Source organism: Pseudonaja textilis, chromosome 16 (assembly GCF_049901715.1).
Source record: "Pseudonaja textilis isolate UNSWEBS1 chromosome 16, rPseTex1.2, whole genome shotgun sequence".
Taxonomy (NCBI): Eukaryota; Metazoa; Chordata; class Lepidosauria; order Squamata; family Elapidae; genus Pseudonaja; species Pseudonaja textilis.
Genome location: NC_142005.1, coordinates 2058603 through 2082775, shown reverse-complemented (window position 1 = coordinate 2082775; position 24173 = coordinate 2058603). Strand labels below are relative to the sequence as shown.

Genomic DNA, 24173 nt, shown 5'->3' with positions numbered 1-24173 from the left:
TGGAGCACGCACAACCTCTGGAGGGCAGCTGTTTCATTGACTAATTGCTTTTGTTCTCCGGAAACTTCTCATTCACTTCTTAAGTCCCGGTGCTTTTTTTTCCCCCTTGAGGGCAGGTGGTGAATGGAGTCAAACACCACTTGGATGTCGTCCTGCTCCAGAGCCCGTGCAAGAGGGGCGAGACTGCAGACTGCGACAATGCTTCGGGGTCTCTCCCCCCAGGAAAACCAGAACACGTGGTAAGCGGCGACCCTCCCCCCCGCCCCCCGAAAGCATTTGGTTCTAACTAAAAGGATGGGTGTGATAAAATATATGTGTGTGTATGTGCATATGTATGTATATATGTATATGTATGGCATTCAGCTTTGCTCAGGTATTTTCCGCCGTCATTGTAGTTGTGCTTTTAAAGTTGTAGCAACGTTTGGCAGAATCTCATCTGCCATCATCAGGCTTCTGGCAGATGAGATTCTGCGCCAAACGTTGCTACAACTTTAAAAGCACAACTACAATGACGTGGGAAAATACCGAACAAAGCTGAATACCATGCATGTAAGTACCAGCGAAAACTTAAGAAAACATATGTGTGTGTGTGTGTGGCCTTATCAACGTGACGGGAATCATATAAATTTAGTAAATAACAGTTTTCATGTTAGGTTTTTACCGGTTTTATAAAACTGTTTTGACATAACAGTCAAAAATAATAGCGTTGACTAATGTTCAAAACATCGAGCTTTCGCGTAGTTCCATTGAAAATGGTTTGAGTGGTCAGAAGTTAGTGCAGCCCCGGATTGCTTTTACAGAAGGACCAGCAGGGGTGACATGACAGCAGCCTGCCAGGATTTGAGGGGCGGGCTGCCCCAAAGAAGATGGGGGGTGGGTGGGGGGTGTCTCAACTTATTTTCCAAAGCACCAGAAGGCAGGACAAGAAGCAAAATGGACGGAAACAAATCAAGGAGAGAAGCAACCTGGAACTAAGGAGAAACTTCCTAACAGGGAGGACAATTAACCGGTGGAACTGCTGGCCACCAGAAGCTGTGGTTGCTCCATCACTGGAGGCTTTCAAGAAGAGACTGGACAGCCATTTGTCCAAAAGGTGTCCTGTCTTGGGCAGAGGGTTGGACTAGAAGGCCTCCAAGGTCTCTTCCAATTTTGTTATTCTATTTCTATCCTATCCTATCCTATCCTATTCCTATCCTATCCTATTCCTATCCTATTCCTATCCTATCCTATCCTATTCCTATCCTATCCTATTCCTATCCTATCCTATTCCTATCCTATCCTATCCTATCCTATTCCTATCCTATCCTATTCCTATCCTATCCATCCTATTCCTATCCTATCCTAATCCTATCCTATCCCATCCTATTCCTATCCTATTCCTATCCATCCTATTCCTATCCCATCCCATCGTATCCTATCCTATTCCTATCCTATCCTATCCCATCCTATTCCTATCCTATCCTATCCTATTCCTATCCTATCCTAATCCTATCCTATCCTATTCCTATCCTATTCCTATCCTATCCTATTCCTATCCTATCCTATTCCTACCCTATCCTATTCCTATCCTATTCCTATCCTATCCTATTCCTATCCTATCCTATCCTATCCTATTCCTATCCTACCCTACCCTATCCTATCCTATCCTATCCTATCCTATTCCTATCCTATCCTATCCTATTCTATTCTATTCTTTCTAGTCTATTCTTATTTTCTCTTCTCTTCTCTTGTATTCCATCCAGAAGTTGTGAGAGCCCTTTGTCCACAATGCTGTAAAGTCTCCTGCCTGAGCAGGGGGTTGGACTAGAAGACCTCCATGGTCCCTTCCAACTTTGTTACTCTGTATTCTGTAACCTTCACCATTCTACGGACAGGGCATTAGCTATAGAATCATAGACCTGGAAGGGACCTTGGAGGTCTTCTAGTCCAGCCCCCTGATCATGCAGGAGACCACTGCCCAGTCTCTTCTTTAAAATCTCCAGTGACGGAGCAGCCATAACTGCCATTTGATTTTTTGTTCTCACTGTCAGGAACATTTCTCCTTACTTCTAGGTTGGATCTCTCCTTGGTAGTCTTCCATGAGAGCAGACTCATGGATCTTGGAGCATAGGCTACACAAGGATGCGGAGCTGTTCTGACCCAAACCTTGTTCCAAGTAAACAAACGGATTCTGTTAATTCGCGGTTAAAAGGCTATGAAAACTCATTGTCTCTGATAAGAACGAGCCTTGCCAAGGTGGTGCAAGGCTGCCAAGAACACCAGATAAAGTTACTCAGAAATATTTCAAACATAAAGAGTCTCCAAACACCAAACAAGATATTCCGAACGTCCACAAGGCTTGAGTGCAAAAACTTCTTTGCTTCCTGCAAAGCACTCCAGTTTCTCAGCTGGCTTTTATCTTCTCAGGGAGGGGCCATTCCCTTGCAACCTTAATCCCGAGTCGCCCGTGCTGCTGCAGCGGCTCTTTCCTTGGAGCAGCCCTGTGCGCATGCACACTGGGCACAGGCTCCTCGGGGGCCTCTTCCTCACTGCTGCCAGCCTCCACAATCTCCGGAGGCAGCACTCCACTCCCTGATGGTCCTGGCCCCATCCCTGCCTCACACGCAGGCCCCTCATCCGAGTCCTCACTCTCCGAGACCTCAGCCGCCTGCAACCTGCTGCTGGCAAACCACAACATGAGCTAGGGCCTCGCGTGACTCCTCCTTCCAGGTTAGCTCCCAGTTTCCCACCACCCAAAGAATCAGGATGCTGGATAAGAGAGAGAGAATTCCCACGATGCCTCTGCTCCGCCAAGGTTTCCCTGGGCGTCTCCGGTGAAGTTGAGCAACCTGATTTGGACACTTAGTAAATCCCCATTTCCTGTTTTCCAATTCCACCCCTTTCGGCATTTCTGATTCACGGCTCTCTTCGCTACCCAGTCCTGCCACTTCGAGGTTTGGAGCCAGCCCTGGGCGAACAGCAAGAACCTGCTGAAGCAAGACTGTCATCCCACTGGTAAGTCCGCTTTTCAGCACCTAACCGGGCGCCAGATTCTCTGCCAGCCTCAGCAGATCCTGGAGCGGCTGCGTTGCCTCACAAATCAGGTCTGGGAAAAGTGGAAATGGGAAAGTGGGAACTTGCCTGAAGGCGTTGAGAGCAAGAGAGAGAAGTTGGGATCCTGCATGACGCCGGGTTGTTTTAAAGCAGGAGTCTTCAACCTTGACAGCTTTAAGACTTGTGGACTTCCACTCCCAGAATTCCTCCTCCTCCAGTCAGGTTAGCTCAGGAATTCTGGGAGTTGAAGTCCACAAGTCTTACACTTGCCAAGTTTGAAGACCCTTGTGATAGATGATGGATAGATGATAGATTGATAGGTAGATAGATAGATAGATAGATATCGATGATAGATAGATAGATATAGATGATAGATAGATAGATATAGATGATAGATAGATAGATAGATAGATAGATAGATAGATAGATAGATAGATAGATAGATAGATAGAGATAGATAGATCAGGAGTCTTCAAACTTGACAGCTTTAAGGCTGGTGGACTTCCACTCCCAGAATTCCTCCTCCAGTCATGTTAGCTCAGGAATTCTGGGAGTTGAAGTCCACAAGTCTTACACTTGCCAAGTTTGAAGACCCTTGTGATAGATGATGGATAGATGGTAGATTGATAGATAAGTAAATAAGTAAATAGGTAGGTAGGTACGGGGCGAGAGAGAGAGATGATAGGTGATAGATGATAGATCAGGGGTCTTCAAACTTGACCACTTTAAGACTTGTGGACTTCCAAGATGATAGATAGATGATAGATACATGCGTAAATAGAGAACTGATAGGTAGGTAAATAGGTAGGTAGGTACGGAGAGCGAAAGAGAGAGAGAGGTGATAGGTGAGAGCTAATAGATCAGAGGTCTTCAAACTTGTCAGCTTTAAAACTGGTGGACTTCCACTCCCAGAATTCCCTTGGCAGCAGGTGTGTGGATGGCTGTGGAATTCTGGGAGTTGGAGTTTCACCGATCTTAAAGCGGAAGAAAGAGGAGACTCCCCCTCCCCCCCGGCTCCCCTTAAGGTCCACCTGATCAGCAGGTTGTGGATGTGGAATTCTGGGAGTTGGAGTCACCGATAGTTGAGGAACACTGACTTAGGCATATTGGCTGACGGGATAGATCAGGGGTCTTCAAACTTGGCAGCTTTAAGACTTGTGGACTTCCAGTCCCAGAATTCCTCCTCCTCCAGTCAGGTTAGCTCAGGAATTCTGGGACTTGAAGTCCACCAGTCTTAAAAGTTGCCAAGTTGGAAGAGCCTTGTTTTAAACCATGGCTTGCTAAACAAGCCCTTGCGCAGGGGTGGGCTGCTGGGGGGGTGGCTTCGCAGAGGGTCGGGAGAGCCCCTAGCTAAGATTATGCACAGTTCGGAGAAAACCCCCAAATCCCACTCCTGGCTGGCCCTCCCCTCCCCGGAGTCCCCATGTGCAGGTAAGTGCAGGGCGCGCGTGGAGGCTCAGGGAAGGCCCAAAATGGGCCTATTTCCGTCTTCCAAAGAGCCTCCGGACTCCGGGGAGGGCAAAAATGCCCCCCCCGCTGTAGTGCAGGAGGCTGACTAGGCCACGCCCACCATGGCCACGCCCACCCAGCAACGGAACCGAGAACCCCTTGTTAAAAAAATTGGTGAAGCCTCACACCTGCTCTTGTGGCTCGGCTGCACATTCACGTTGGGGGGGCTTGCACATTCTTGCTGACCCCCCATAAGGGGGAGGGGGGTGAGGTTGGGCTTAGCGCAACCTTGGCCACTTTAAGACCATGCAGGCCTAGGGAACTCTGGGAGTTGAAGTCCACAAGTCAACATGCATGTCTGGCTGAGGAATTCTGGGAGTTGAATTCCCCAGAGTGGCCAAGGCTGGACCCCCTGCTGTAATGGCTGTGAAGCCGAAGGGTCCCACTTTGACCTTGGGGGGGTGGGTGTGGGGGGCAAAAGAGAATTACAGCCAAAGTTTCCTGTTGCGGTTGCTGTAATATTTCTCATTTCCCCCTCCGTTCTTCTCAGCAGAACCACTGGCTGAAATCCAGGCGGCCACACTGGGTCCGTGGGAGACGTTTCCTTTGACCGGCCCTTTTGTGGGCCCAGCTGGGGAGCCTTTGGGGCAGATGGAGTCGCTCCAGGTAGGCGATGCTTTTCCCCAGGACGATACAGGTAGTCCTCGACTTACGACCGCAGGGTGTCATTAAACAAGGCACCTCGAGACCACCAGACGTGATTTTATTACCATTTTTTTTAAAAGGGTCATTAAATGAATGCTGCCTCTCTCTGGTCACCGTGAGAATATATCTGCTGAACAAAACTCCACATTGGTGACAGGAAGGGCATCCGGCCATTAAAATACTCTTCTAGCTCCATTCAGTTACCCAGGCTCCACCCCGCAAGGGATTATGGGGGTCCTTAAAAGGAGAGGATGATTAAATGAATCATGCGGTCATTAAATAAGCTGCGTGGTCATTAAGCGAAGCCAGATCCTCACCATTGATTTTGATGGTCGGAATCTGTCTGGAAAAACCACAAATGGTGATCGCGAGATTCTGCCGCCATTGTAAATGCAAGCCAGTTGCCCAGCACCCAAATCTTGACCGTGTTAATCCCAGGGAGGTTCAACGGTCGTAACTTCTGAAGATGGGTCACAAGTCGCTTTTTCCTGTTATAACTTTGAACTGTCGTAAAAAAAAAAATGGTCCTAAATCGAGGACCACCTTGCCCTCAGCATGGCTTGCCAGGCTGGGTTCCTCTGAGGACAGGGCTCGGCTCCCTTTCTCCCTTTGGCTCCCCAAAACATGGAGGAGACTGTCCACTGATGTTGGAAGGAACTCGTGGCTGTGGTGGTGTTTTACTGGTTCGGCCCGCTTCACATGAACCGGGAGTAAAAAATGTTACCGTTCGGCCGAACCAGTAGTAAAAAAAAAGCTACCAGTTCTGCCCAACTGGTAATTTCCCCCCCCTCCCAACGATCAGCTGTTCTGGCGATCAGCTGTTTCTCACGATCAGCTGTTCTGACAATCAAACTGTTCTGATGATCATCTGTTCTGACAATCATCTGTTCTGACGATCAGCTGTTCTGACAATCAAACTGTTCTGACAATCATCTGTTCTGACGATCAGCTGTTCTGACAATCAAACTGTTCTGACAATCAACTGTTCTGACGATCAGCTGTTCTGACGATCAGCTGTTCTGACAATCAACTGTGCCAGGATCCCCCTGTCTTGTACCGCTTCACCCAGGAGGCACAAGGGGGCATGGTGGGGTTTACGGCAAAAGAAGAAGAAGCCATGCCCACCCTGTGACACGGCCACGCCCATAGAGCCAGTAGTAAGAATATTTGTTTCCCATCCCTGACTCATGGGATATGTTGTCCTTCGCTTCTACTGAATTTTTCCTTTTGCAGAGGAGATATTGGGGGGTGCGGGGAATCTGGTGTAATGGACCTTTCTTCTTGAGGAATTGAGAAAGGAGGCTGAGCAGGGTCCAGGGTTCCTCTCTCTCTCTCTCTCTCTCACACACACACACACACACACACACACACATACCCCAAATTGCCAAGGCTGCAATTCTTTGCTGCTTTGGAGGGCAAGGAGGATTTTTCAAATTTCCACTGTTTAAACTTCTGACGGTTCCTTCCCAGTTTCTCAGGCCAGTTCCTCCCCGATAAGGAGGCGTCTTGGGGCAAATCGGGGGCTTGGAAGGGGCCCAACTTGTCTGCCAACCTCTTCCTGAGGGTCCCAAAGTCCCCTGCCCTCCGGTGACATCACAGCTCCACCAGGGCTTCAAAAATTTTAGCAACGGGTTCTCTGCCCGGTTGCTGGGTGGGCGTGGTCCATTAGTTGCACCATGATGGTGGTGGTGTGTGTGTGTTCGCCCTCCCCAGACTCCTGAGGCTTTCATCAAGCCTCCTCCCCAGGCTCCTGAGGCTCTCTGGAAGCCGGAGAGAGGCCCATTTCTGGCCTTCCCAAACTGCCTGGAGGCCCGTTTTTTGCCCTCCGTGAGCCTCTGTGCATGACCTACACTTACCTGCATCCAGGTAGGGGCAGGGCGGGATAGGCCGGGCCAGCCAGGAATTGTATTAGGGGGTTCTCCAAACTGCACAGGATCCTTAGCTAGGGGCTCTGCCCACCCTTCACGCAGGGTGGGAAACCTGAGGGTGGCCCCCCAGGCCAAAAAATGGCTGCTAGCTCTCCATCTTCGGGGCCTCCGTTCTCTAAAATTTCAGACAAGGACTGGCCCGCTGCAGCCAGGGTAAGTCCAGTTTCCGTGATCCGGTCAGCGGTGGATTGTCCTCCCATGTCTCCGGTTCTCATCCCGGAGGTCTCTTCCTTCCACAGAACGCCTCTGCCCGCCTGGTCTCCCTCTTCAAGGACTTTCTGACCACCTACGAGAAGAGCTACCTGGACGAAAGAGGTGACTGCGGAAGGGGGGCACGTTGGGGAGGGGCCTGTTACCAATTGAAGTGGGGGGCAGCCCCCATGGCACAATTTCACGGGGAAAGTGCAGGTGTGACCCAGATATCACGACTTTCAAAACAGAACTTCAGCCTCGTTGTAAAATGCCCAGAATCCCATCAGTGAGATGGACAGCATAAAAACCCAGATAGATAGATGAATGGATGGATGGATGGATGGATGGATGCAGACAGACAGATAGATAAATAGATAGAAGAATATAACTACCAGTAGATGATAAAGAGGAAGGAAGGAAGGAAGGAAGGAAGAGAAAAAGATAGAGAATATAGATAGATGATAGATAAAATGGAAGAGAAAGAAATAGGATAGAAAGAAGGATATATAAAGATAGGCAATATAGATGATAAAGCGAAAGAAAAGGAAAAGAAAAAAAGAAAGACGATAGATAAAGACAAATATAGAAAATGAAAGATAAAGAAATTGAAAAAAATGATAGATGATGATTGGTAGATAGATAGATAGATAGATAGATAGATTTGATGGATTGATTTTTTGGGCTTGATCAAACCCCGAGAGCCAGTTTGGTCTAGTGGTTAAAGCACCAGGCTGGAAATCAGGGGGCCATGAGTTCAAATCCTGCCTAAGCCCTGAAAGCCAATCACCCGGAGACGGTGAGTTCTAGTTCTGCCTTAGGCATGAAAGTCAGCTGTGTGACTTTGGGCCTGTCCCTCCCTCTCAGCTCACCCCACCTCGCAGGGTTGTTGTGGTGGTGAAAAGAGGCGTATTGGATAGGTTTGCCACCTTGAGCTATTTGTAAAGATAATCAAGGCAAATAAACAAATAAATTCAAACTTTTGAGCACTTGTCAACCAGCATGTATTTACAATAGCCGCCTTCCAATAAACAGTGGCCGTAAAGGGGAAGCTGGATTCACTTAATGGCCGTGTGATTCATTTAATAACTTCAGTGATTGTCTTGATAACCATGGGAGGAAAAGGTAAAATTGGGCACTGACAGGCCCAATGTCTTTAATTATGGAGTAATTCAAAATTCTGACCCCATTTTGGTTATAAGTTGAGGATGACCCCAGAGGGACATAGGCTGTCTAATCCAGGGATCTCCAACCTGGCTGAGGAATTCTGGGAGTTGAAGTCCACAAGTCTTAAAGGGGCCAAGGTTGGAGACCCCTGGGCTAGTCCTAATTCTTATTGGGGGCTGTTTCCATGGGCTGCCTTGTTTCAGAGACCCAAAAGCGCTTCCGGATTTTCGCGGAGAACCTGGAGAGGGCCCGCCTCTATCAGGAAATGGATCAGGGCACTGCAGAATACGGCGTCACCAAATTTAGCGACCTGACAGGTAAGTGAGAAGTTTGGTTCCGCAAAAGTTGTTTGAAAAGTGGATGAATATTTTGCACTTGGAAGTGATGAAACGGGCCTATTATTTGGCCTGCAAAGCCTGCAGAGGCTTTTTTCAAGTCTCTGGGAGGCCGAAAAGAACCTCAGACCAACCGAAAATCAGCTGTGAGGCGCAGTGCAGGTAAAGGGGGGTGGGATCGCGCTTGCATGCACAGGGGGCGTGGGGGGGGGCGCGTGTATTGCCTTCTGGGTGCTGGCATGCGAGTGCATGAGCGCAATTTTTGGCACAGGAGCCCCAAAAGGCTAGCCACCTCTGGCATAGGGTCTGTGTTGCTTGAGCAGGGGGTTGGACTAGAAGACCTCCAAGGTCCCTTCCTACCCTATGGTTCCATCTTCTGTGCAAATGGAGAATGACGCCTTTGGGGCAGGATTGGCCACTCATGGTCTGCTTCGTCTCCTTCCAGAGGAGGAGTTCCGCACTGCGTACCTGAATCCACTCCTGGCGAAGCTCCCTGGCCGGCCAATGAAAGTGGCCTCCATCCCGAACGGTTCATTCCCCGAGGAATGGGACTGGCGGGACCACGGGGCTGTCACCGGGGTCAAAAACCAGGTGAGTCTTCTAGGTTTGTCCGTTGCCTGGACAAACAGTTGGATGGGTTCTGAGATGGGGTCCTGGGTGGGGCTGTGGTCGTTCTGCCTAGGTGGCAATGCCCAACTCTTTGGTCAATGGGGCCACATCCAGTGATCGAGGGCAGCGGTGTCCAACCTGGCAACTTCCCTCAGACCTGTGGACTTCAACTCCCAGAATCCCCAGCACAGCTTGGTCCTCCTTGAATTAAGCTTGATGTCTCTGTTGAGGTAATTCCCCGTTAGGAGGATGAACGCATACAGGGAGACATATTTGAGAGAAGTGTTTGAATAATGCACACACAGTACACAGATACACTGTACAATAAGTGTAGGGTTTTACTTCCAGAAAGTTTAAGCAAAGTCCAAAATAGGCAGTCCAAAAGTCATTCACAGATAAATCAGTCAGTTTTTCAATCCAGGGATAATCCAAATATCAAAGTCCAATGTCAAAAACAGTTCAGTAACAGACTTACATTAAATCCAGTAATGTCAGTCAATTAGAAGAAATGGAGCAACGGCAATACTTTCCAACAGAAGGAAACAGATACTCACTCAGACACACTCTCTTCTGAGACTAAGACTAAACAACCCAGGTTTCTGGCTCCATCTTATGGCTGTTTGAGTAACCACACCCAATTGCACGCTCTTGCATTCCCTTAAAGATATAGTACTAAAATGTTTATCCTGGTTTATATATTTCTAACCCAAATACCTGTTAGGTGACTTATATTCCTAACAGTCTCTAGCTCAGGACGGCGTTTATGAAACTTTGCAATTTCAAGATGGGTTTGACTTCTAACTTCCCTAGCTTTGCCGGCCGGGGAATTCTGGGAGTTGAAGTCCCACCTGTCCTCCAGTGGCCAAGCTTGAGATTGAAACATGGGCAGCTACATGCCTCATCATTTCAACTTGTAGTTAGAGCGGGAGGGCGGGGAGGTTGTCTACTAATGGGTTACTTTGGAGAAATAAAACCTCCGCAGTTCCATGAGAGTTTGTGAGATTCTGGAAACCTTTCAAGGTTCAAATCAAAAGTTGTGCAGAAGAACTCAGATGGTCCCCATAACAAAGAGAACTTTCTAATACTGGAAGCCTGGGGATTGGGCTGGAAAATGCATTGTTGAATCCTGGGGAATTCTGGGAGCTGAAGTCCTCCACCTTCCAGTGGCCAAGACTGAGAAGCACTGTCCTAAAGCTTGGATGGAATTTTTCTGATGCTGTTTGCGTTGTCTCTCCTCCCCTCTGCAGGGCGAGTGCGGCTCCTGCTGGGCCTTCTCCGTAACGGGAAACGTAGAAGGACAGTGGTACCTTCACAAGGGTACCTTGATTTCCCTCTCTGAGCAAGGTAACTGAAGGGTTGGGGATCACAATCTGTCGGGGGGGGGGGGGGGTTGCCCTGTTGGAAAACATGGATCCACACACCCCCACACCATGTTTTGTGGAGGCTTCTCACCTTGACCGGTTTAGTTTACTTTAGTTTATTGTCCTTGCACAACAAAATTAAATGCCATCTTCAGTGTACATTATTATAACTATGAAAATAAAGCATAAACACACATCCTTCACATTGTATACATTGAACTAAAAAGCCCTGATATTGCATTCATATTGCACTCAACAGTAGAATTCATCAGAGCGACTACCCTAGGATAGAAGCTGTTTTTCAGCCTTTTTGTCCTTGTTTTTATTATTGTCCTGTACCGTCTTTGGTACAGGATAATATGTTCACCCAAAGCCAGGATGAAGGAAGCCCTGTGTCCTGAGCAACCATTGGTCAAGAGATTTTGTGAAGACTCGGCCACTCTTTGGGGTCACGCCATTGGTGCTGACTGATGTCGCTGCTGTTAGTGTTGGTCTGACGTGGAGGACCTAAAGGAGATCCCAGGGCCAGAGGCAACAAATGGGGTTCAATTGTCTTCAGAGGAGCATTGAGATCACCCAGATGTCTCCTGTATCTAAGGAGGCCCGGAATTTGAGTTTCCACCGTGCTCTGAGGCGAGCCCCTTCCCCACCAACAGATAAACAGAATTGGAAGGGACCTTGTGGGTCATCTAGTGTACCCCGCCGCCCAAGCAGGAGACCCTACACCATTTCTGACAGAGGGCAATCTAGTCTCCTCTTGAAAGCCTCCAGGGATGAAGCTCCCACAACTTCCGAAGGCAACGTCTGTTCCATGGATTGATGGTTCTCCCTGTCAGGAAATTCCTCCTTATTTCCAGGTTGAATCTCTCCTTGTTCAGTTTCCATCCATTATTCCTTGTCTGGCCTTCGGGGGCTTTGGAAAATAGCCCTGACCCCTTCTTCCTCTCTGTGGGAGCCCCTCAAATATCACAAGACTGCTATCATGTCTCCCCTGGTCCTTCTCTTAATATCTAATATTTAATAAATAGTATTTAGACCGCCTTGGAGTCTGATGGAGACAGAGTCCCCTAGGAAATGCCTAGACTAGGGGTCTGATTCATTCGCCATTGCACCATCTTGGCCCTCATCCCCGCTGATAATCATTAAATAAAATAAACTGAGGTAAATAAGGCCCTTCTCCACCGTTATGGGTTGCTGTGCCATTTGGTGGCCTTCTTGGCACGTTCAGACGTTCTACAACCTTACGCTCTTCAAGCACATGCTAGCTCCCCATAGCTAGAGCCCCCAAGATCTAAATCCAGCCCGATGGGAAAGACCACGTTGGATGTAGCTGTCTCGCCAGCACCGTGTTTTCTGAGCCTTAGGAACTTTTAAGATGGGTGGACTTCAATTCCCAGAATTCCCCAGCCAGCTGAGCCACCTCAATCCACCCATCTTAAAGTTGCTGAGATCCAGAAGTCCGTGTGCCTGCACCCATCTCCAGCATCCAGTTGGCCTTCATCCGACCTTCTCCCCCTACAGAGTTGGTGGACTGTGACCGTATAGATGAGGCCTGCGGAGGCGGCCTGCCTTCTAACGCCTACCAGGCTATTGAGAAGCTGGGTAAGTCCGTGGTGCTCTCTGAGCTGGGTTGAATTTCTTGCAGATGTTTCACTGCCCAACTGGGTATCATCAGGGCTGGAAGGGAGTGGGATTTGAGGAGGAGGAGGAGGAGGAGGAGAGGAGGAGGGCTGTTGGGTCCTTGGTGCTCTTGGAACTTTGCTGCTTTCTTGCAGACATTTCACTAACTATGTAATATCATCAGTTCTGGAAAGGAGGAGGATTTGAGGAGGAGGAGGAGGAAGAGGCTAAATTGGTCTTTGCTTCAGCCTGAACTCTGGACTTTTTAATGGCCAGCTGAGGAGGAGAGATGCGGCTCTCCTCGACCCTGATGGCGGTCTGCCCCCTCTTCGCCCCCTCTACGGGGTGGCTTAGCCCCGAAACCAGCCGGCTCGGGGCGCTCCAGCGGCGAGCCCAGACCGAAACCGCGCACGATCGCGGATTCCTGTCTGTCGCCGAAGCCCTTCAAACCGGAAGTGTGAACTCTGGACTTTTTAAGCAGAAAACAAGTGCTGGCTTTCTGGGCAACTGAGAGCAACTCAGTGAAACAAATTGTTCCTTTGGTGTTTTGCTGAGCGAGCAGTCCCGGACCGGCGATTTTGAGGCCATCAGCTCCTGAAGCTTCTGCGGCATAGTTTTTTTTTTCGAGCAAAAATCTCTTTTGTCTTTTTTGGGGGTATCATGTGGGGTTAAAAGCTGGTGGGTCAGAATTAAAAGGGGGGAAAGGATGAGTACAGGTAGCCCTTGTTTTACAACCGCAGTTGAGCCCAAAATTCTTGTTGTTAAGTGAGACAAGTTAGAGGAGCATTACCCCATTTTATGATCTTTCTGTGGTGGTTCGCCAGCAGCAGATGTGGACGGCTGAGGCCTCAGAGTGAGAACTCAGGTGAGGGTCCTGCGTGTGATGCAGGGATGGGGCAGGACCATCCGGGAGTGGGGTGCGGCCTCCGGAGATTGTGGAGGCTGGCAGCAGTGATGAAGAGCACTCCGAGGAGCCTGTGCCCAGCGTGTGTGCGCACAGGGCTGCCCGAAGAAAAGAGCAGCTGCAGCAGCACGGGTGACTCAGGAGTAAGGCTGCAAGGTGATGGCCCCTCCCTTAAGAGATAAAAGCCAGCTGAGAAACTGGAGTTCTTTGCAGGAAGCAAAGAAGTTTTCGCACTCAAGCCTTGCGGACGTTTGGAATATCTTGTTTGGTGTTTGGAGACTCTTTGGGTTTGAAATATTTCTGAGTAACTTTATCTAGTGTTCTTGGCAGCTTTGCACCACCTTGGCAAGGCTCTTCCTTATTAGAGACAATGAGTTTGAAACAGCCTTTTAACCGGGAAGGAACGGAATTCGTAAGGAATCATTAAAGAGTTTTGCTGTTATCTCTGTTTCGTGTTGGCTTCCTTGGAACAATGTGTATGGGTCAGAACACTAAGTGAGACCGTTGTTAAGTGAATCTCTGCAGTTGATGAGTTAGTCACAGAGTTATGAAGGGAATCCAACTTCCCCTTGGATTTTGCTTGTCAGAAGGTTACAAAAGGGGATTGTGTACCTTGGGACACACCGCAACTGTCACAAGGATGCACCAGTTGCCAAGCAGCTGAGCTTTGATTATGTGACCCTGGGGGATGCTACAATGGTCATAAGGGTGAAAAAATTATTGTAAGTCACTTTTTGCCCAGTGCCATTGTAACTTTGAACTGTCAACTAAATGTAAGTCGAGGATTATCTGTATTCGAGTGGATTGGACTTTCTTTTTTTCTCCTGAGACTTAAGAATTGCATGACAAGAGCTGAGGTTGTTCCAAAGGGGCTTTTTTCTTTTTCTTTCGAAGACGTTTCACTTCTCATCCAAGAAGCTTCTTCAGCTCTGACTGGATGGTGGGGAATGGAAGGATTTATAGTTCTTGCAGGCATCTGGTCATTTGCATCCTTTTAGAAGGTCATTGAGGCAGCTTGGAGGTTTGCCTGTATAAATCCTTCTATTTCCCACATCCAGCCCTGAGAAGCGAAACGTCTTCAAAGAAAAATCAGAAAGTCCGGTTGCCTCTTGAAAAAAGCACATCTGGGACAACCAGGACCTGGAGGACTGAGAAGCTCCATAGAATAAGACCTGAGGAGGTTCAAATGTTGTTAGGACGTAGTTTTCCTAATGATAACGAAAGAAATTCCCCTGTGTTTTCAACGTGGCTCTAAAAGTTTCCTTGCTTGCCAACTGGGGTCTCTGTTTTCCCACTCTGATTTTCCCAAGCTCCTTCTGGAACCTTCCTTGACAGGGTTTCTGCCTTGCATTTCTCCAGGGGGCCTGGAGACCGAGCGGGATTACAGCTATCAAGGTTTCGAACAGAAATGCGGCTTCTCCAAGGAGAAAGTGGCCGTGTACATCAACAGCAGCGTGGCCATCTCCACGGACGAGAACGGTGCGTTGCTGGCCTCTCGCTTGGTTAGCTTTGGGGAAAGGAGTGGTTCTACAAAGTGAAAAAAAAACGTACACTTTTTATTTCAAAAAGAGAGTAAAGAGAAGGAAAAATGGTAAATAAACAGAACAAGAATGAAAAGACGGAGGGAAGGAAGGAAGGAAGGAAGGAAGGAAGGAAGGAAGGAAGGGGAAAGAAAGAAAGAGAGAGAGAGAGAGAGAGAAAGGAAGGAAGGAAGAATGGAAGAAAGGAAGGAAGGAAGGAAGGAAGGAAGGAAGGAAAGAAAGAAAAAGAAAGAAAGAAAGAAAGAAAGAAAGAAAGAAAGAAAGAAAGAAAGAAAGAAAGAAAGAGGAAGGAAGGAAGGAAGGAAGGAAGGAAGGAAAGAAAGAAAGAGAAAGAAAGAAAGAAAGAAAAAAGAAAAAAAGAAAGAAAAAGAAAGAAAAGGAAATAGATAATCTGACTTGGAAGGGACCTTGTAGGTCATCTAGTACAACCCCTGCCTAAGCAGGAAGAAAGAAAGAAAAAAAGAGGGAGGGAAGGAGGAAGGAAGAGGAGAAAGAAAGAAAGGAAGGAAGGAAGGAAGGAAGGAAGGAAGGAAGGAAGGAAGGAAGGAAGGAAGGAAGGATTGGGAAAGAAAGAGCAAGAGAGACTAAAAGAAAGAAAGGGAAGGGAAGCCTTAATTTATGATTACAATAACTTATGATTGCAATTCCGTTCACAATTTTGATTATAAGTCGAGAACTCTCTATGTAGGATGATGTAGTAAACCTTGCAGTGCTCGTGTATGTTCACCCTTGTAAGGAGTTTTCACTTGAAATGAATGAGGCATGAGAGATTATCTGTTTTTTTTGGGGGGGGTAAGGGTGGGACCTCAGGCAGGGGCCCCTCCCTCTTACCTGTGCTCCTCTCTCCCTGGACAGAGATTGCAGCTTGGCTGGCCAAGAACGGCCCCATCTCCATTGCTCTGAACGCCTTTGCCATGCAGGTGAGAGACTCACAAATCATCCATCAATCAAGTAATCAGAATAGAGCTTGAAAGGACCTTGGAGGTCTTCTAGCCCAGCCCCCTGCTCAAGCAGGATACCCTATATACCCCCTCAGACAAGTGACTGTCCGGTCTCTTCTTAAAAACCTCCAGCGATGGAGCGGCCATGATTTCTGCTATCCCACGGGGGTTAATGGTCCTCCCTGTCAGGAAATTCCTCCTTATTTCTTAGTTTCCATCCTTCGTTGCTTCTGGGCCTTCTGGTGCTTTGGAAAATAAGTGGACTCCCTTCTCTCTGCAACAGCCCCCCAAATACTGGAAGACTGCTATTATATCACCCCTAGGTCCTTCCTTTTGTCTAGACTGGCCAAACCCAATTCCAGCAGCCGTTCTTCATATGCTTTCATTTCCAGGCCTTTAATCATCTTAAGTTGCTCTTCTCTGCACTTTTCCCAAAGTCTCAACATCTTTTTTTGTAACGGGATGGCCAAACCTGGATGCAGGATTCCAGGTGGGACCTTGCTAAGGATTTATGAAGTGGTACTAATACTTCACGTGATTTTGATTCTATGGGTCTGTTTATGCAACCAAGGATCGCATTGGCTTTTTTGGCTGCTGCTACACCCTGCTGGCTTAGTGATTGTCCACAAAGACTCCAAATTCCCTCTCGCCGTTACTGTTTTTGATCTAGGTTTCGCCTACTCTGTACTTGTCCCTTTGATTTTTCCTGCCCAGGTGTAAAACCTTGCTTTTCCCCCCCGTTCAGTTTCATTTTATTGCATAGGATAAAATGGCATTGTTCAAGTCTGTCAAGATCCTTTTGGGGATCCTGAGACCCTAGAAAGTCTGCAGAGAAAATGGTTAGATGGTTAGGCGACTGGAAGCTGAAACATATGAAGAATGGTTGTGAGAAATGAGTATGTCAAAGGAAGAGAAGGATTAGGGATAGACCTCGTAGCTGCGTTCCAATATTTGAGGGGCTGCCCCAAGAAGAAGCACTAGAAGGCAGGACAAGAAAGAATAGGTGGAAGGTTTTTTTTAAAGAGAGATCCAATCTAGAACTAAGGAGAAATTTCCTTAACAGTGAGAACAATTAACCAGTGGAATGGCTTGCCTCTGGAAGTTGTGGATGCTCCCATAGAATGCAATTCTTTTATTGGCCAAGTGTGATTGGACACACAAGGAATTTGTCTTGGTGCAAATGCTCTCAGTATGCATAAAAGAAAAGAGACATCCGTCAAAAATCATCAGGTACAACACTTAATAATAGTCATAGGGTACAAAAGAACAGAACAGAACAGAACAGAATTCTTTATTGGCCAAGTGGGATTGGACACACAAGAAATTCGTCTTTGGTGCAAATGCTCTCAGTGTACATAAAAGAAAAGATACATCTGTCAAGAGTCAAGAATCATCAGGTGCAACACTTAATAAGAGTCACAGGGTACAGTAAGAACAGACCAGAAGAAAGAAAGGAAGAAAGGAAGAAAGAAAGAAAGAAAGAAAGAAAGAAAGAAAGAAAGAAAGAAAGAAAGAAAGAAAGAAAGAAAGAGAAAGAAAGAAAGAAAGAAAGAAAGAAAGAAAGAAAAAGAAACAGACACACAGTATACCGGAGAGAGATTTCCTCCCCTCTCCCCAAATGCAATGAAATCCTGGTGCAAAGCCAGCAAAGGGGCAGCCATTATTTGTTTAGCAGAGCGATGGCGTTCGGGGAAAAACTGTCCTTGTGTCTAATTGTCCTGTTGTGCAATGCTCTATAGTGTCATTTTGAAGGTGGGAGTTGAAACAGTTTATGTCCGGGATGTGAGGGGTCTGTAGATATTTTCACAGCCCTCTTTTTGACCCGTACAGTATACAGGTCCTCGATGGAAGGCAGATTGGTTGCCATTGTTTTTTCTGCAGTCCAAATCAACAGTGGAGATTTTAAAGAAAAGATTGGACAGCCACTTGTCTGGAATGGTGTAGGGTAAAGGTGTGTAACCTTAGGAACTTTAAGACTTGTGGACTTCAACTCCCAGAATTCCACACCCAGCAAGTCTTAAAGTTTTAAAGTTGGACACCTGTGGCAGGGGATTGGAGTAGAAGACCTCCAAGATAACCTTCCAACTCTGTATTCCTGGGGGTCTTGCTTACCATAATTAACGTTTTAATTTGCCTTTTTCCTTCTTCTTCCCTCTCCAGTTCTACCGCAAAGGCATTTCCCACCCCTTCTTCGTGCTGTGTAATCCCTGGATGATTGACCACGCCGTCCTTTTGGTGGGCTACGGCACACGTGAGTGGCTCTTTTGGGGTTGAGAGAAATCCTGTGGGCCCGTCTGTTGTGCGTGCGTCTTGATTGCTGGTTCTTCATTCTGGATTTTTCTTTGTGAGCCTCTTTTTTAATGCTTTCTGTGCGCTCTGGACTCTCTTCCCTGGGATGGCAGAACTGGGCCATCTCTTCGGACATGAACCTCAGCCTCCTTTGGAGGGATTCTCAAACTCATTTGGAGCTGGTAGACTTGAACAGCGTTTCATTCCAGTGCATTTCAGGATGGAAAAACAAAAAAACAGCCCTTAATCTCCTTCCCCCAGCAGATGGAACCCCAGAATAGATTAACTATCAGGATTCCGGCAGTCGCCCTCATTAAACCATGAGCCTCGAGCCAAACTTCAAAAACTTCAAAGGATTTATTAGGAGCGAACATGTCGGTATGACTTATTACCAAGCCGATTCTGAGACACGTAACTCACTGTCACCCTTGACCCTGGTTTTCCTGCACCCCTCTGGGTGTTATCATAATTCATATTCTCCAACAGAAACACGTTCAGAGTTATCAATCACATTCTCCAATTAGAGAGGCAGAAAATCCGGTAGCTTAGTTACAGTCTTTGCAAGATAAGAATGGAATGCACTTTCGGTTCCAAGCTGCCGCTCTGCTCTTTCAAATTTCTCCCCGCTTCCCTTCTGTTCACGGCAACCCTAAAACAGGCCTAGAAATGTTTTATGCGTTGACATTACCATTTTTTTTTAAACGCGAGTTGATTTTTGGAGCATGGACGCTCCTAAACACAAGCTGGTTCCTTTCACACCATCACTTTGGACGCTGCATTCGATCCTGAGACCCTTTTCACCCTGAATGCATCTCAGTTGTCTGCAAAACAACAGTAGGAAAATCCATCCATCAGAACTAAAATCCAAGACCCCTTTTGGAGTAGGATCTCTTCGATTCGGGGTTTCACAACCATGGCAACTTGTAAGAGGAGTGGACTTCAACTCCCAGAATTCCCCAGCTGGCCGTGCTTCCTGGGAAATTGGGGGGGTTGAAGTCCACCACCACCCCCTTTTAAAGTTGCCACGGTTGAGAAATACTTTCTAGTCCAACGTGTTGAATTCTGGAGGGGATTTTTGCTTCTCCCAACTCCCATTTGGCTCTGCTGGGGATAATGGGAGTTGTGATCAGCTGTTTCCCGAGAGCCTGCTCTGCTTTCTTCTCCGGAAGCGAGAAGCGCACCACCGGGGCCGTTTTCTTGACAGTTGTGTCTTCTTCCTACAGGTGGCCGGATTCCTTTCTGGGCGATCAAGAACAGCTGGGGCGAAAACTGGGGCGAGCAGGTATGGCTGGGGACCCCCCCTCCTCTTCCCCACCCTTATCAGTGGGGAGAAGGAGGGTCCCCCTCCAAATGCTCCCTCACTCTAATGTTAAAGGTGGTTCTTGACGTACAACCATTGGCTTAGAGTTACAAAGTCCAGAGCTACAACGGCACTGAAAAAAGTGACTTATGACCATTTTTCACAGGACAGTGGCAGCAACCCAGGTCGAAATTCAGAGGGGCTCCGACATGTAGCCCTATTCAAGCGGCCCTCATCTCTCAGAGTTAAGAAACATATTTATTAGGAGTTGATATGTTGGCATTTCCCGGTTGCAGCCAACTCGGACACATCCTTCATTTTCCCCTTGACCCTGGTTTTTTTTTCCCCTATCCCCTGGATGTGTATTCTCCAACGGGACACATCCATAGCCAAGAGTCATCCCATCAGACTCTCCAGTAATATTCTTGCATTCCAGCGACTTTGGGTTGCCAAGGCGATTATCTGAGGTAATTAAGGAAGGCACCGCTTTCTCCCATTCCCTTTCAAAGTCAGTGTGGAAGCTAGATTCACTTAAACCAGGGATGTCCAACCTTGGCAACTTTAAGACTTGTGGACTTCAACTCCCAGAATTCCTCAGCCAGCAAAGCTGGCTGAGGAATTCTGGGAGTTGAAGTCCACAATCTAAAGTGCCAAAGTTGACACCCTGACTTAAATGTATGACTAGCTTTGCTGGCTGAGGAATTCTGGGAGTTGAAGTCCACAAGTCTTAAAGTTGCCAAAGTTGGACACCCCTGACTTAAATGTATGACTAGCTTTGCTGGCTGAGGAATTCTGGGAGTTGAAGTCCACAAGTCTTAAAGTTGCCAAAGTTGGACACCCCTGACTTAAATGTATGACTAGCTTTGCTGGCTGAGGAATTCTGGGAGTTGAAGTCCACAAGTCTTAAAGTTGCCAAGGTTGGACACCCCTGACTTAAATGTATGACTAGCTTTGCTGGCTGAGGAATTCTGGGAGTTGAAGTCCACAAGTCTTAAAGTTGCCAAGGTTGGACACCCCTGACTTAAATGTATGACTAGCTTCACAGCTGCAGGGCTTCACTTCACAACCATGGCAAGAAAGGTCATTAAGTGGGACCAAACTTCACTCGACAAACTGGTTTGCTTAGCAGTTGGAAAGGTTGGGCTCCACTGTGGCTGTAAGTCAAGGACTTCCTGTAGGCCACTCCTCCTCCTGAGCTTGGATCCACTTGTTTCCTCTCTCTCCTACAGGGTTACTACTACTTGTACCGGGGGAGCCACGCCTGTGGCATGAACACCATGTGCAGCTCCGCAGTGGTAAACTAGCCAACTTCGTTCTCTCTCTCCCTCAAGTCGCCTCTTTAGTGCTGGTCGCGGGATCCGGGCCGCATCTGCCGTAGAGCCCCACCAGGTCCCCCGTGGGAAGCTGCAGCCCAGAGTACTGGAGCTGATGTCAGATGATGAACCTTCGTCCCACTAGGATCATCTCCTGGCTCCAGAACCAGCGACTGCAGGCCTCTCGGGTGGTGTGTGTGGAATACACATCGCTCGCTTTCCATGAACCTGCCTTTCACCTCTTCTGTCTCTTCCACCAAGGGGTTTTTCAGTTACTTCCCTCCTTGTGGGCTGCAGACCTGCAAGATCCTAAGTTTGTTTTAACTTTGATTGACATATGTGTTTATGTGTGTATGTATGTATATAAAGAGAAACACCACTCATGCATCATCACAAAATCTCCAGAACCGTAAAGCCTACAAACTTGAAATTTGGTACGTTATGTTCCTCTTGGCTTCTAGGGGCTCACTGGGAAAGGATTTTTCCAAATGACCATCAAAGCATCTAGAGTATTTTCTATATTATTATTATTGACATGCTCTGATGCTAAGGAGTTCTACTCCCCATCCTCACCTGAAAAGAAATCTCTTCCAAATGCAAAACCACAAGCAGAGGAGTTTCAGTTTCAGAGCACCAAATGCTTTAGTACAGAACAGTTGAGCTAAGCCACGCCCAGGCTCCTTGCTGTCTCCTTACTCACACAGCAAATACTGTTTCAGTTTCCAAACAGCCCTCAACTCTCTCACACACTGACTGGACGCTAGCCAGATAAATATCGATGGATGCTGGTTAGGCAGAGGCAAAAAATTTCCTCCCCAAAAACTTAAGCCGACCACATAAACTTAAAAGAGTTCCTTCAAGGTGAGATGGGTGACAAATCTATTAAATAAATGCATCAAAATAGTAGACATCAGTGCAACCGCTTGGAACTCAAGATGGAGGTCCAACCTCAACAATTATTTTGCATGAACTGGAGGTTTCCTGCTTCTCCCGCGTGCGGGAAGGTGACTTCATAACTTATGGAGGGTGGAGTAAATTACATTCTCATTTAATTGCAGGGGAGAGCCCCTATTGAGGACTTCTGCCTGAAGTTAACAGAGGTGTCCGTAGTGCGCTAGTTAAATGTGTGGTCTGACTTCTTATAATTTAAGGGGAAAAAAATTCCTTTAAAAAATTCTGTATTAGAGGGATGTTCCGAGAAATTCCTTTTCCTTGCAAGAGTCCCTTTTAGGAGCTCTTGTCACTAGGTCAACATCAGTATTTTTTTTTTCTTGGACTTGAGACTCAATAAAATGCACTTGGAACAAAAAATATCTTTATCAAAACATTCCTTTTTTTCCTCCATACCTTTCCGGGTCCTCCTTACCTCCTCCTCCTCCCTTTGGGGTATAGATAGCAGGGTTTGCAGGAGGCCTGGGGTTGCCTTGGGGTGAGCTGTCCCTGCAGGGAGAAGAAATTTGGAGAACTGCAAAAGGTCCCCAAGTTCTTATTTTTAGTCCTGGCATCCCCGGGCTGCCAACTTGCTCAGGAAAAAAAAAAATGTTGGCAGGATTGCAATTTAAAGTCGTGTAAAATTGGTTGAGCTCAACTCACGGTTGTGTTTCACACCCCAGATGAACACAGGTTCAAAAGATTTGAGTGTGTGGGTGTGTAATCCTCTCTGACCAGTCCTGGGCATCCCAGTCCCTTGCAGCAAATATTTGCAAATCTATGGCACCTGCACAAAACACACAGACACAACCATACTGGTTGGATTTGCAAGCTTGAAAACTTAAGATGGGGAATATGGTTAGAGAAGCAAATGGGACAATGGATGTTTCTTTTCTTCTGGGTCTCTGCAGGATTCCCACCCCACCCCCCAAAAAACCAGAGCTGGCTTCTGTCTCCTAGTGGGATCTCCAAGGGTCATTAAGTAGGGGTTTGAGACCAGCATTTGCACATAGATTAACCAACATAGTGGCAGCTGCCAAACATGTAAGCATTTCACCCACTGAAGGCTGTGACGGTGGAATCTTATTTAAACACTGTTACTCTTGCTATAATTATAATTACTATAATCCAGATCCACAGGGTTGCCTTTTGGCTTTTAATCTTGGCTTCTCTGTTGAACCAAGCAAAATATCGTAGATGAAAGGAAGAAAAGATAAGAGAAAAATGCAAATCTTTTATGATCTTAAGAGATACCTTTTAAACATCCATATTTTATGAGGTTCTTTAAAACTCGGAATAATGCTCCATATTTTGAAATACTGTTAAAGCAAATATTTATTATTAGACTATATGATGTAAGCATAATATACGACCAAATCAAGTGATGGAGGATGTAAGCCGGGGTGAAATTCAAATTTTTTTCCCTACTGGCTCTGGTTTAGTTTCTTTTACTTTGTCACTGCACCTCGAACAACAAAATTAAATACCATCTTCAGTGTACATAATGACTATAAAAATAAAACAACACACATCCTTCACATTCTATACAATTGAATAGAAAACCCCTGATATTGCATTCATATTGCACTATACAGCAGAATTCAACAGAGCTATTGTCCTGGGATGGAAGCTGTTTTTCAGCCTATTTGTCCTTGTTTTTATTATTATCCTGTACCGGCTGCCAGATGGTAATAGTTCAAAAAAAGGGTTCCCAGGATGAGATGGATGTTTGAGGATGTTTCGAATTTTCTTATGGCAGCGGGAGCGATAAAGCTCTTCCACAGAGGGGAGAGGGCAACCAATGATCCTCTGAGGGGCAATGACATTCACCCTCTGGAGTGTTGTCCTATCTGCCCTGGTGCAACTGGCAAACCCTACAGAGGTGCAGTCAGTTAAGATACTCTCTGTGGTGCAGCGGTAGAAGGTCCCCAGCAGTTTCTCATCTGGTTGTTGTTTCCTGAGAAGCCTCAGGTAGTAGAATCTCTGCTGGGCCCTTTTGACCAGGGCTGCAATGTGAGCCCCCCAGGTCAGGTCCTCTTTTAGGGTAACACCCAGAAACTTAAAACTGGCCACTTGCTCCCCTCGGTCTCCCTTTGGGAATTGAAGTCCACAAGTCTCAAAGTTGCCAAGGTTGGACACCCCTGCAGTATAGAATAGAGGAAATGCAGGATCTTTTTAAATAAATGGAAAGCATGTTGAAATGAAATATGAAAGCATAGCTGGCTGGAGAATTCTGGGAGTTGAAGTCCACCATTCTTAAAGTGGCCCAGTTTGGGGACCTCTGGTTTAAGGCAACGTTTCTCAGCCTTGCCAGCTTTTAAGAGTGTAGACTTCAAATCTGGGGGATTCTGGGAGTTGTAGTTCACCCCCCCCCCTTCTTAAAGCGGCCCGGCAACTCTGCCTCCGAGGCTCTGGCCAGCCACTTCAGAGCGGACCGCTCCGTATCTCCCCCACCACGACCCAGACTCCCGGAGACACGTACTAGCAACCGGCTTAACCTCGCTGGCGTCCTTCGCCCGAGGCGGAACCATTCGCTCCGCGGCCTTTACGGCCCGGCAG

At 47.2% G+C, this 24173-nt stretch overlaps 1 protein-coding gene across 2 annotated transcripts in view; it reads left to right on the top strand.

The window, feature by feature from the left end:
• CTSF (cathepsin F) overlaps positions 1 to 21995 on the top strand; it is a 29176-nt gene extending 7181 nt beyond the window's left edge. Inside the window, exons 2-14 of one of the 2 annotated variants that reach the window (XM_087913836.1) lie at positions 117 to 239; positions 2919 to 2994; positions 5033 to 5148; positions 7355 to 7430; positions 8675 to 8788; positions 9252 to 9397; positions 10663 to 10759; positions 12298 to 12378; positions 14660 to 14779; positions 15697 to 15761; positions 17943 to 18033; positions 19295 to 19353; positions 20601 to 21995. In XM_087913836.1, the coding sequence (XP_087769962.1) occupies positions 117 to 239; positions 2919 to 2994; positions 5033 to 5148; positions 7355 to 7430; positions 8675 to 8788; positions 9252 to 9397; positions 10663 to 10759; positions 12298 to 12378; positions 14660 to 14779; positions 15697 to 15761; positions 17943 to 18033; positions 19295 to 19353; positions 20601 to 20675 (1239 nt within the window). In that variant the 3' untranslated portion in view covers positions 20676 to 21995. The remainder of the gene's footprint in view (positions 1 to 116; positions 240 to 2918; positions 2995 to 5032; positions 5149 to 7354; positions 7431 to 8674; positions 8789 to 9251; positions 9398 to 10662; positions 10760 to 12297; positions 12379 to 14659; positions 14780 to 15696; positions 15762 to 17942; positions 18034 to 19294; positions 19354 to 20600) is intronic. The other variant, XM_087913837.1, reaches the window with a different exon arrangement.
• The last annotated feature ends 2178 nt before the right edge of the window (positions 21996 to 24173 follow it).